General features: G+C 46.1%; 1 protein-coding gene across 1 annotated transcript; it reads right to left on the minus strand.

Annotated features, from left to right (window-relative positions):
• Positions 1-534: 534 nt before the first annotated feature.
• On the minus strand, positions 535-13,336 carry FUT10 (fucosyltransferase 10). Its single transcript, XM_026049972.1, has 5 exons — positions 13,304-13,336; positions 11,600-11,907; positions 8,701-8,998; positions 2,399-3,234; positions 535-1,090 (listed from the first exon to the last, which is right to left on the minus strand). Exons 2-5 carry the CDS (start codon positions 11,678-11,680, stop codon positions 866-868), a joined length of 1,440 nt encoding a protein of 479 aa, XP_025905757.1. The 5' UTR covers positions 11,681-11,907; positions 13,304-13,336; the 3' UTR covers positions 535-865.
• Positions 13,337-13,631: the final 295 nt, after the last annotated feature.

Consider the following 13,631-nt stretch of genomic DNA (forward strand, 5'->3'; position numbering starts at 1 on the left):
GGGTGTCTGTGTAGGCTATTTAACTGTCTTTCCTTCTGTTTTGTGAAAGTTCTTCAGTAGCAACAGGCCCATAGTTTTATCCCTGCTCATTCAAGCACATAACGCCACATTTTTATGAGACACAAACGCTAGTTCTTCACCAGAGAGGCCAGAAGATAAGTCAGATTGAAGCCAGGCCTATTTCTGGAGAGGAGACATATTCATGTACTGTCCTTATTTTTAGCAGAAGACAGTGGGTAAATCTTAGCCAGCACGTTTTCAATCAGTCTGTCCCTGGACACTAACAGATGGTGCTTCTTTGCGCCAGGCACTAATGCTTTTCACATTGGCACTCTGTGTCAGGATGCACAGCCCGCCAAGTCCCTGCTAAATCTGCTGATGCTGGAGAAATTGATAACAAACAGCTAGTCAGGGACACTGTTCCAATATTCCCTCTCTAAAGCAGCACAGAAGTTGTGCCGGTGCAACTGTGTCAGCCCCACTCCAGAGAGTGGATATCAGTTCAGGAATGAAGGAACTTTGATTGGAAGCATAGGTACGTATCTAAAGATGGAAGGAGGTACCTTTGGTTTAGGCGGGACTAGGTGTGTGCTTAAAACTGGCCTTGAGAACTCAGTGACTGGTGCCTTAATGCTCAAACGTCAGAACTATGGCAATTAATATAACTATTTATGTAAAAATATAACACAGTGGGGCAGTTTTTTGGCTTAGTAATACTCTGAATACTATGCCTACTAAATTCAGTCTTACAGGACAAACGGTCTACTTCCTATGGTTGCAAGTCCTACTTACAATAAGGCCACCTGCAAAAGAAAATCACATAGATGCTCCTGAGGATTTCACTCAGTTTTACTGGTGGTCATATTTATTCTCTGAATACAAGCATCCAAAATTCCTGAGCTGTAAAATTTGTGTTCCTTTCCACCAGCAGCCTCAGTGCCCGGGCTTCCTTCTTGGATTGCTCAAAGCTGGGTATCCACATCTCTCGAGGGGAAGGCCAGCCTGTGTTTGAAGATGAGAACCAGAAAGTTTCAGGTTTGGGGCAGCTGAGGTGATTAACCTGAGCATTCCAGGTCTGTGGAAGCCATCCCTGCAGTGGTGAGAAAACAAAAAAAAAAAACAAGAAAAATAAAAGGAAAAAAAAGGTAGGAAAGAAGTTATTGGGAATGCCCAAAGAGGGGTTATCTTAACAAGCCATTGAGCAACCTCATGGACTTTTATCTTCCCATCACAGGTTCCTGCCATGTCCCTGTGGACTGCCCATCCCTTCCAACTCATCTTAATAACTTCAAAGGCTTTCTCAGCCTCTCTTCTACCAGACAACCATTTAACATACTGCTCAAATTGCCTCCTGCAAAAATTTGGCCTAATGGTGTAAGACACCAGTAGGATACTACAACCAATGGTGACTACAACCATTATTTTGATCTACATTGATAACCGATCCGATGTAGAGCGTTAAAAAATAACTCCAGATAGCAGCTAAACCTGGAAAATTTTAAGGAATACGGTAATTAAAATGAGTGGGTATAAGATCAGAGGTGTATGTAGAGTGTGCTGCTTCAGTCTGATTCCAAAGCGTATACCAGTAAAATCTATTCAGGCAGGTAACAGCCTCTGGGAAAGAACAGCCAATTTCAGAGCCTTCAAAATGGCTTTCCAGGGTCATTGCTGAGATCCTTGCAAGACTGCGGGGTGCTGAGCATGCTTGTAAGAGAGCTGGTCTCAGGTGGTCTCTACCAGGATAACATCCAGAAGATTTAGACCTAGAGAAATAGGTCCAGCTCCTCTCACGATTGCTCATTTTCAGCTTAGACATCAATGTTTAGGCAACAAACACAGCCACAGGTAATGGCATTTTGTTGCTCCAGGCTTGCATGCACCCACGCACACATAGAAATAGAGAGTCAAGGAGTATTTAGATTAAGATGGACTCCCATAAATCATCTGGTCCAATACCTGCTCCAAACATGTCTAGTCAGAGCTGGTCACACAGGATCATATCCTTTTGAATATCTCCAAGGATGGAGATCCCACAACACCTCTAGGCAACCTATTTCAGTGTTTGATCACCTTTAAGGTTGGTCATCTGAAGTTAGCCACAAAGTCAGTGGCTTATCCCTCCCCCCTGAATAGTCCAATCATTCTGCTGTGGTGGTCACCAGCTCAACTGTCTGCATGGAAGAGCTTCAGTAGCATGGCCATATCAGGAACACATGTCCTGGCCAAGCACAGTCTTCTGCCAAGATGTTTTGGCATGAGGATGCACAACTCAAAAACACTGCAATACCAGTTTTTGCAGGCTGCCCGAACTCTGGTCATCAAATTTCCCAGGGTAAATCTGAACCTGGTATCCTTTCAAAACCTCCCTAACACAAAAGGACAAAGTTACAAGTACCTTTTCTTCCCTCCTGATGTTTTCCCACACTCTGTTACACACCATGCACTCAAAGGTGTCAATGTAATTGTCCTGGGTGATATCCTGCACTCCCCACTTGCGTTCCCTCAGTGCTGTAAGCAGCCTGGGGTTGGAAATGTTCCCTTTCAATTTCCATTCAAGGTATGCCTCGTACTCTCGGTCATTTGTATCCAGAGTCTTGATGTAGTGGGCCAGCTCGCGAGGATGTGAAAATCTAGATACCAGGATTGCACTCTTGTTACTAGGAAGCCAGTCCACAACGCTGGGAGAGCCATAGTACACTGGTACTACCCCTAGTTTCAGTGGCCGCCAAAGCTTTTCAGTGATGTAATCATCACAAACGGCATTTTCAAAGGCAAGAATGAACTTATACTGTGCTATTATTTTATAGAAGTTCCCATCGTCCATGGCAGATGGATTTCTGAGATGCTGAGGAAGGTCCCTGTTATGCAGGCATTCCCCATACGAGTCTACTTGGATGTGGCACATCAGCTCACGCACATAGCTGTCCCGGTCAGAAGGAGGGTTGCAGTCAGACTGCACGTACACAAGTGGTGCAAGCCTCTTCCTCAAGCTGTTCTTCTTCTGCAGAGGGATCATGTACCTCAAGGACTTCAGGACCTCGACACCCTCAAGGTACTGAGTGGTCAGTGGTAGGTGCGAATGACGGCTGAACGTTGCAGTGTGGTTGAATAAGGTGATGGTTGGTTCATGAAAGAGCTTGTAGTTGTTTTTCGGTGACTCTTCATGGAAAAGGGCCCAATCGTGATGGTTTTTACGAGGGAGAGGCAGGCTGTCTACACTGAAGTCAGTACCTAACAAAAGCAAACAGTGTTTAGTCTGCCCTTAAATAAGATGTCAAGCTGAAGTCCATTGATACAAAAGTCCTTTGAAGATCCCTGCAAAACACTCCGCATCAAAATACAGTCCTTAACTCATAATTAAGCAGTTTTTGCCTCTTATCCCATTGTCTTTACATAAAAAGCTTATGTAATATGGTTACACACACTCTAGAAAAAAAGTATCCTTAGTGTTTCTTAATATTTTCACTGAAAGCAGTAGTGGGATAATAGTGTTTTAGACTTTGCATCACCCAAAACAAGAGGCACCCATTTTGCATTTTACTGAACGTGGTGTTATCGTGAACTGTTGTAGATCATTTAAAATAGCACTTAGCTGGTCAACCCTATCTATCAAAAAGACAGCTTTGATTTAATATCAGCCCCATAATCATTGCATTTATGACATTATAAACACATAAGACAAAGAGAGTAATTCATGTGCAGACAGAGGATGTTTATAATGGACAGCAGAAAGATTTGGGGAAGAGGGATCAGCATTTAACACTAGAAATGGTTTACTTTCAGGTCATATAACTTTTAAGGCCTCATATGTCAAAAGTTCACCACCAATTTAATATTTTAATACACTGAAAATGAGACTAATAAGATACTCAGCAATCTGGTTATGTAAATAAGACAGCAGATGCTATTGCCTCTGTCCATGAATGCAGAATCGTTAGTACAGGGCTGAATTTGCTTCTGGTAGCAAAGCAACCCAAAAGATGCCAAAATGTTGACCAGCACTAAGGTGAGGAAAAAAAAAAAAAAAACAAGAATGACTTGAAGTTTGAAAAGACATCGTACTGTGGAGACTTTGGAAGCCAATATATGTAGTTCATTAAAGGGGAAATTAAGAGATGATGTATCACAGCTGTCCATACAGAATGTGCAGGAAATATCTCTGGCAGAAGATGGCTCCTCAAAGCCAAAAGTAGAAAAACCATGACTGAACTCTAAAAAACGGAACACTGTGGGAGGATACAGGAAGAAAGACTTTGGTGAAGTCTTTAGGTCAAACCTAGAAGACTTTTCTGAAAAGGTGGACTGTCTGTAACTCTAAGTACTGACTTACAAATATGATCTTTTCTCTTCAGTACAGCTGGCCATCTGACTGGCCTGACTGCAGAGTAAATGTAAAGCTAACCAATCTCTCTCATACAATTCCTCAGTGTCTTAGGACCACAGTAATAAGTGGCTTTGACTAAAGCGTCAGCAACTGAATGTACAAAACTTGTAGTCAGTACTGTCAAGCAAGGCAGGTTCATAAACATAATAGGCACTGAAGAGCTGGTTTGACCATCTTTAGGAAAGATCACAAAACCATTCTTTTGGGACAAAATATACTATCATCTCAGCCACACTTGTATAGTTTTTGGTGCCCTTTTCTACCCTTAATCCCAATGTACAGATTAAAATAAAATAAAATAAAATAAAATAAAATAAAATAAAATAAAATAAAATAAAATAAAATAAAATAAAATAAAATAAAACCCCATGCTGACAAATAGCTGACAAATTATCTTTCAGAATTTTTATCACAAAAAAAAAATATAAAGAAGGAAAAACATGCCAAATGATCTCTGTGGCTCCAGGTTGTCTCCAAGGGCAATTGTTCATCAGGACTTGGACGAGGGCACAGAGGGCACCCTGAGCAAGTCTGCAGATGATCCCAAGCCGGGTGGAGTGGCCGACACTCCGGAGGACTCTGCTGCCATCCAGAGGGACCTGGACAGGCTGGAGAGTTGGGCAGAGAGGAACCTCATGAGGTTCAACAAGGACAAGTGCAGGGTCCTGCCCCTGGGCAGGAACAACCCCAGGCACCAGCACAGATTAGGGGTCGACCTGCTGGAGAGCAGCTCCACGGAGAGGGACCTGGGAGTCCTGGTGGACACCAAGTTGCCCATGAGGCAGCAGGGCCCTCGTGGCCAAGGAGGCCAATGGGCTCCTGGCTGCATGAGGAGGATGTTGTCAGCAGGGCAGGGAGGGGATCCTGCCCCTCTGCTCAGCTCTGGGGAGGCCAAACCTGGAGCACTGGGGGCAGCTCTGGGCTCCCCAGGACAAGAGGGACGTGGAGCTTCTAGAGAGGGGCCAGCGGAGAGCGAGAAAGGTGATGAAGGGACTGGAGCATCCCTCATATGAGGAGAGACTGAGTGAGTTGGGCCTGTTTAGCCTGGAGAAAAGAAGGTTGAGAGGGGATCTGATCAACATGTCTAAGTTCATGAAGGGAGAATGTAGGGAGAAAGGGGCCAAGCTCTTCTCAGTGGTGGCCAGTGACAGGACAAGGGGCAATGGGTACAAGTTGAAACCCAGGCAGTTCCATCTCCATGTGAGGAAGAACTTCTTTCCTGTGAGGGTGCCTGAGCCCTGGCACAGGCTGCCCAGGGAGGCTGTGGAGTCTCCTTCTCTGGAGATCTTCCCAACCCACCTGGATGCCACCCTGTGCCCCGCGCTCTGGGTGTCCCTGCTGGAGCAGGGAGTTGGACTAGATGAGCTCTAGAGGACCCTTCCAACCTCAACCACTCTGTGATTCTGTAAAACTACAAGGCAATAGCATAAAACTCTCCTACAAAGCAATATCCTTCATGAGCATCAGGTGGAGGCACTAAATGAACTAAAATCACCAAATATTTGACATTCTTCTTTTCCACTAAGGAATGATTCCAACGTCATCTGAGTCTCATTACTGAGAGGAACAAAAACTACACCAGCTGCTGAAAAATATTATTTGCCTCCTCTCTTTCCGATGCATTGTAGTGAGGAGAGAATGTGATGCAAAGTAAAAGCGAATTAGATTTTCAGAGGAATAACTTGTAAGGCCCATTTGATTTTGAGAACATTCTGTACCAAGTGACACCAGGAAAAGCAGCAGTACACATGGACGATAAAGGAATACCGTGGACTGAAGCCATAACTTTTCAGGTCTCTTGCATGGTTGTTCCCTCCATGGGGCAATGGGATGGAGAGGCCAAGAGGGTGGAGACTGGGAAGGAAAATGCGCAAGAGGAGAGAGAGACAAAGAAAGGGATGAGAGAAAAATAAAAATGGAATACGTAAAACTTACCAAGCAGGGAGAGAATTAGGCAAGGAGAAACTTTGAGAAAAATGCATTATAGATAATAGCACATCAAAGTGACTGATTCTAATACAACACTTAATCTCAGCCTAGCAAGTAGACAAAGGCTTTTAAGGATTAAAAGGAAGATAATAACAGCATGTTACCTACCCCACAAGATGAAGGAAATTAATAAGGGAAATTAATAAGCTTATGAGGGAATAAAGCCGCACGAAAGATTCTAAGTGTGAGCAATTTAAACTTCCACACTATTAATTAAGATATCCTGGATGTATGGCAAAGTGCAGCAGAGATTGACAGATCCTGTCAGGATCAGTTCTGCATCTTTAGAGGCCTTCCATTCAGGATTAATGCTGAGGACTCAACTCCCTAGCATAAAAAAGGCACCTGCTCCTTCCCTCAGAAGGCTCTCGGAAGCAGCAGAGTTTGCTATCTCATCCTACAGACAAACCTGTGAAATGTGTGTGATGCTGAAAACATAAAATTCAGAAACTCCCCAAAATAGTCTGAAGAGGCTAGAAAGTGGCTTCCCAAAAGGAGATGGTGGCATTTGACAAAGTCATCACCCATGCCTAAGGGCTTCCCAGACAATAAACGGAGACGAGCTGCTGGAAAGCAGGGGTTTCTAGCACACCAGGTCTGCTGGAGAACACTTGCACACCCTTTTTTTTGCCTAATATCCTTTTCAAGTTTTGGACCTTTCACTTCCTGACTAGTTCACTGGCAAAATATTATGTGAAAATGGAGGCATGTTCTTTGGAAGGTGAAACTGTGCCCTGTTCCAGCCTCAGCAGGAGGACGCAAATGTTCAGGTTTTCACTCACCCGGCTGCTGGAAAGGGAAATTCTGGAACACAAAGCTGTGCCTTTTTGCTGCCCTACTGCAAAGCACATCAAGGGCACAGTGTGTGCATATGTTGTGGGGGAGGTTAGGACATTTTCAAGTCTTGCTTCCTGCATTTCCTACGTTAGTGTGTATGTGTGTGCGTTTGTAAGGCTTTTCATCTTGATACTGCATTATTTTTCACTTTTAGTACCACTATTGGCTTTGTGTCTGAAGTTCTTAGTATTATGTGATGGTGTGTTGTGGTTTCAAAATAGTTTTTTTTTCATATTTTAACACTTCTCTTTATATTTAATTCCAAATCAGCATGACTAGAAAAAGAAAAAAAATACTGTTAAGGGTCTAATATAAACAGACCCTCAGAAGTATGTAAGTAAATCACGTCCACAGGGCTGCTAAAAATGAACAGTTACTATTCTGCTAAGGCTAGAGCAGACAAACAGAATTACTGCCAGAGAGCGAAAATTCCAGTATTTACAGCTTTCATGTGATGTGAACCTGGCCTTCCTTGTCTTTAATTGGGTCAGCTTCTCATTCCTTTGCGGTTCTTCCTTCTCTTTCAGACTTGGCCACTGTGCTGCCAACAGACAACAATGACCTACTTGGAGCTCCGAGAAGATGAATGATGAGAAGATTTTCATTCACTGTTAACAACTACATCAAAGTCCTTTTTCACCCTGTGTTTCCAATTCACTTGTATCTGGCCTTAGTGAATGAAGATCAGAACTGTTTTGTTTTGTTTTGTTTCGTTTCCAGACAAAGGAGCTGAACCTACCGCACAGAAACACATTTTTTCTTTATTCTTGCAACTAAAATTTGTTTTTTCTCTGAAAAGTAACTCCTTGGGAGAAGAAAAAAAAAAAAAAGAAAGTGAAAGCCTACTTTTAAAAGATGTATCTTGTGAGTTTTGTAGACTCACTTTACAGTGCAAGCAATGCAGAGTTTCTTACACAGTGCAGCCAGCACAGCTCAAAAAGTTGCACTAACTGCTTTTCTCTGTGCAGAATCAATAGATTCCTTTTAGTAAGTCCCATTTACAGTCTGCTGGCAATCTCTTGGCAGGGAAGGCTGGGGAGCTGCACAGTTACCAGCGAGGGCATCGTATGAAAACAAAAGGCTTGCACTAGTGTAACAAAGGCTTTGCAGAAACTCTCCAAGGGCTGACAAGCCAGAAGACTGGGAAAAGCTGGCTTGATCTCAGACTGTCTTTTCAGGACTTGGCAGCTAAAGGAAATGATCTTTTCTCTCATAAACAGAGAGCACTTGTGGAAAGCAGAAAGAGACAAGGCAAGAGTCACCTCACAGATATATATGGAGACTTTGCAGAGCTCCAGTATATTAAATCTGCATCTCTAGATCTCTGTGAATGGTATTCAACACCAGGCAAAGCTTAACAACTCAAAATATGCACATTTTCTGTTCCTTGCCTACAGTATTTAGTTCCTATCTACAGTAGTTAATCCGTTAATGACATGATGGGACAGGAGGAAGAATCACATCTTTCAAGAGAATCATCTCCTTACCATAAAACAGAAATGCTCTCGTCATCTGATGGTGCTGATAGGTCCTGTTGATAGTAAAGAAACAAACATCCTCTCCACACTGACCCAATCTCCCTGTCTCTCCAGTCAGGGGAGACCACCAGAGCAAGATTGGGTGGCGATTTCCATCAGTCTCTATATCAGTCTCTGTCCTGAAGTGGCCACGAAGTTCTTGCTTCTTAAACGGAAAAGCAAGTCTCTGCTCAGGCTTCAACAGGCCACCCTGTAAAGTGGAGATTACTGCAGACTTCTTCTCTGAATTGCCCAGTTCAGTGATGACCTTCAGGGAAAAGAACACACATATATCACAGGGTGTAAGCATCACCACGAGGACGCTCTCTTATCAAATTAGAGCTCTGGTAGCAAGCACTAACTGAACCCTCATATGAAGTTTCTGTCAAACAAATACGAGGATGCATTTCACTGGCTGCAGTAGCTGCCCAGGTGACATTACAGCAGAATAGGGAGGGCTTTAATTCAAATTTGTGTGCAGGAGGCAGGAAATACATTTCAGTATAGAGGTATAGAGCAACAAGCCAACTGTGTGGCCATCTGTGCCCACCCCACCTTTGTGTGGCGGAATATATCAAATAGAGATGAGTCTTAAAGACAGTCATGTTCCTACAGCTTCTCAGACAGTGAGAGGAGAGAAATCCCATCAACATCTGCACAACATCTACAAGTAGTACCAGTAATAAAAGTGTTACTGGGCAGAAAAATCTCCTGAGAGGATACATGAAGCAGCAGGAATGCTGCAAATAGGTGTTGCTGGAGGATACACAGCAACTGCTTGTAGCTTTAGTGGGGTTAAAACCTTCCTGTTACTGTGCAAACAGTATTTTGCATGTGCATCTTCACGGGCAGCACCTAATACCAGCCCACAAACAGCTGCACAAGCCATGATCCACCAGACAGCTTTGGCTCACAGCACTTGGACTCTTCAGAAGGCTCTGAAGGAGGGTATTGGGAAGTGGGAAAGTGTTGTTTGTGCTGAGTTGGTTAAAAGAATCTATCTTCCCTGATAGCTTTATTGCTTGTATTTATTTTGCTGTTTGCTGTGTCATTTCGTCCTACTGTGCAGTAAAACACAGTGATTGTGAGCAGACTAAATAGCCTCTGTGAAATCCAGGACGCTGGAGCACACACAGGAGGCTGTGCAGAGTGCAGCTGTACGGAACAAGGCAGAAAACACTCCCACTCTGGCATGCGGACAGGATACTGGCTGCAGGAAAGATTCACGTGTCTGACAGTTTAGTAAGTTATAGATACAGCAATATAGTTGAAATTAGTCTAGAAGTAACATGTTGTGGTTTCTCCAGCCATACAGAAGTCATGGTTTCTCCATGTCCTTTCTGCATGCATATTTTGTCCTGGTGCAATTTAAGGAATCTCTGTGTTTGTGCAGAAAAACGGGTAGTTCTCTCTGAATTCTTGGGGCCGAGACATCCCCAGTATATGCACAGCTCATGAGGATGGGCACAGGATACTCCCTCCAGTGGAAAGTATCAGGATGACCATGGACAATTCACTGTGCAGTGAACGCTGCCAAATGTAAATCCTGAGATAGACAGGGCAGCTCTAACCAGACTCCCCTGAGCTGTGGAGCTGCTGTGGAGTCACAAACCCTCCCAGGAAAGCTCCAGAAGACTAACCAGTGCTGTCCCCAGGCTAGAACAGCCACACGGCCATGGGATGCTCTGTTCCAAAGAGCAGAACCAACATAGACCATTGAGGTGACAACAACTGCCCCAGATAGCTGGTTCCAGCTTGGAGGAGGCATGGGGATCGGGCAGCCCCTGTCACTGAAGCTTCTCCTGAAGTCTCCATTCTTGCTTATCTGAGTTACTGGTTTGAACCAAGACCTCAGTTATGGGCCCAACCCAAGTGCAAAGATTTGTCTGGGATAGATCCTGGCCTTCTTGGGGTGCATTAAGAACAGCATCTCCAGCAGGTTGAGAGAGGTGATCGTCCCCCTCTACTCAGCCCTGGTGAGGCCACATCTGGAGACTGTGTCCAGTTCTGGGCTCCCCAGGACAAGAGGGATGTGGAGCTGCTGGAGAGAGTCCAGCGCAGGGCTACCAGGATGATCAGAGGCCTGGAACATCTGCCCTGTGAGCAAAGGCTGAGGGAGCTGGGTCTGTTCAGCCTGGAGAAGAGAAGGCTGAGAGGGGACCTGATCAGTGTCTATAAATACCTCAAGGGAGGCAGTGAGGAGGAGGGGTTGACCTCTTTTCTGTGGTGGCAGCGACAGGACTAGAGGGAACGACCACAAACTGAAGTACCAAAAGTTCCACAGGAACTTGAGGAAACATTTCCTGACAGTGAGGGTGACAGAGCCCTGGAACAGGCTGCTCAGAGAGGTTGCGGAGTCTCCTTCTCTGGAGATCCTTCAAACCCACCTGGACGCAGTCCTGTGCCCTGTGCTCTGGGTGTCCCTGTATGTGCACGGGGGCTGAACTGGATGACCTCTGAGGTCCCTTCCAACCTTGGGCATTCTGTGATTCTATGATTCTCATCACTAAAGTCTCCAAAACACCCATGACTACAGGCCAAGGCTGACTCAGTTGGTCTAAAATCTGTCCTCTTTACTTAAAGGCTGGCCTCGGCTACCCCAGCCATAATCACTATTCCTCCACATAGATTGTTTTCTCAGACATTTTTTACTGAACAATCACTGGGCCTCCCTGTGCCAAGAACAGGCCACTGAACCACAAGTGCTGGGCAGAGTTGCAACCACCAGGTACTGATAGGCTCACATTTTCCTTGGCTATCAGTCACCTCAAAACGGAACAGGTCCCACCTCGCTTTCCTGCCCCTTGAATTCAAACACATGGCCCGGAGGACACATGCAGGGCAGCCCTCTCCACCCTTATGCCAGTACCTGGAGCGTCACCACAAGGAAAAGGGCAGCTGTGAGGCAGAAGCAGGATGCCCACAGCTTTCTCCTCCTGATCCGGATCATGCTGCAGGGCACACACGGGCAGTCAGAGCCAGGTGTTGGCCAGACCCACGTGTCCCAGCTCCTCAGCCTCCATGGCGCCGCTTTCCCGCTCCATCCTTACTCCTCTTCACAGGGAGAGCTGCCAGAAAGGCGACGGCATCAAGTCCATGCTTCAAGCTCAGCCATTTACGCCTCCTGGTAACGTTCTGCAGGTGCCAGAAGCACTGAGCCAAGTCGCTGCCCTTCAGCTAGACCAAACACAAGACACACAGCAGTTATTAGAGATCTCCACACCGAGAACCCCAGGGCACTTAACTCACACTGCAGAGCAAGGCAAGGGCCCTATAAATGACATTTTTGTCACGTTTCTGACAGCAAACTGCAAGGAGGTTATCCACTCTCCCTCAAGCCGGGCTTCCCTACCAACAAGGATCACACATCCTCTCCTTGCATGGAGGAGGCAGCTTGGAGAGGGGTTCATGGCCTGGATCATCCTTGTGCAGGAGGAACAAGCAAGTGGTGAACGCAACTGTGCAGCGCCTACACACACTCCATTCTCCAGATTTAACCACATTTCAGCTTAAAAAGTTCCTCTTACCCTCAAATCTACCACTACATTTGACTCTCCCCAGGTAACTCTTCCCCTTGCTTGGTTCCTGTTTAAGATCCCTACCGTTTTTCTGTACACTGGAAGCTACTTCCTGAAAATCCTGGCTCTTGACCACAGGAATTGGTGCAAGATCCTGTTTCAGCTTAGAAAAAGAAGGATGGGAGACAAAGTAAGGCTTTGGTGCTCAAGGCAGAGAAGAAAAGTTGGAAGACGTGAGCATTCGGAAAGCTCAGAAAAGAGAAACAAAAATAAAACAAAAAGTTTTAATACATTGGTAATTTTATACGTGTCTCCTGCCGAGGTATGCATCCTGACACTTAGGCTGGTTTCCTTGGAAAAACTGGTATATGTAATTGCTGTTCTCCATACACCTCTGTCTACCAGCTCACCCACCCTCAACCCAATCTCAATCGCACTTAAGGATTTCCAAACACCTGAGGAAGAAGGTTGAATTTTAAAGCTACCAACCACACACACACACTATCTCTCTGCAGGTGGCAGCTTGGGAGGAAAGAGTGATGCTGCTTCTGCCCCCACTGCAACTTGGGCATCAACCCTTAGCCACCAACCACCAAAGGAGCCTTTATAGAGAAAAAAAAAAAAAAAAAAAAAAAGGAAAAAAATATGCCAGGGTGGTTCTGCTCTGGACATCCGGACAGGATGGCTGCTTTTGAAGGCTTTGTGGCTGTTCAATAACTTTGGGTTCAGGCGGCTGCTTCCAGCCCCTGTATCCTCCAAAATTCCCGCACTCCTGCCAAGTCATGCGACGTGGGGGCCGGGGTCGGGGATGAATCCTGCTCACTGCCAGGGGACGAATCCCGCTCGCGGCCAGGCTGGTGGGAGCCGCCCGGGAGCGGCGCCCGGAGCGCGGCACCTCCCGGGCTACAAACGCGCCCGTCCCGGCGCTTCCCGGGGGGCTGCGCCGCCCGCTGCCGCGCAGCATTCCCGGCTCCCGAGGGGATAAATCCGCCCCGGGACGAGCGCCCGCCGTCCCGCGGCACCGCGCCCGCCGACACGGGCCGTTCCCTACTCACCCGCTAAACCAGCACCGCTCCGGCCCTTCCTGTCTTTTTTCCAACCCACCGTCCCTGTGCTTTTCCCCTTTTTTGCTGCTTTTTTTCTCTTTTTTTTTCACTTTCAGCCCGTGGCTGCCGGAGGGGCGCGCGGGGGCGGTGTCTGGCGGAGGGGCCCCGCGCGGGGGCGGCGCTTCCCGGGGTCCCGGGAATGAGGGAGAAAAGCCCCGTCGCTTCCTAGAGAGGAGCCTTCCCTTTCCCGGGGAGGAAAAGCCCTTTCCCTGCTTGTTGTAACTGCGCTTGGGTGAGAGGGGGATTAATTTTTCCTCTTTTTTTTTTTTTTTTTTTT

The sequence above is a fragment of the Nothoprocta perdicaria genome, unplaced genomic scaffold (genome assembly GCF_003342845.1).
Source record: "Nothoprocta perdicaria isolate Ctin4 unplaced genomic scaffold, notPer1 scaffold_63, whole genome shotgun sequence".
Lineage (NCBI taxonomy): Eukaryota > Metazoa > Chordata > Aves > Tinamiformes > Tinamidae > Nothoprocta > Nothoprocta perdicaria.

Bases quoted from the DNA above. Each gene is read 5' to 3' on its own strand.
- FUT10 (XM_026049972.1), bottom strand. From the start codon at position 11,680: ATGATCCGGATCAGGAGGAGAAAGCTGTGGGCATCCTGCTTCTGCCTC. The intron at 8,999-11,599 runs GTACTGGCATAA...TTTTCCCTGAAG, and splicing joins TCCTTGTGGTGACGCTCCAG to GTCATCACTGAACTGGGCAA. The intron at 3,235-8,700 runs GTAAGGAGATGA...TGCTTTTGTTAG, and splicing joins GAGAGCATTTCTGTTTTATG to GTACTGACTTCAGTGTAGAC.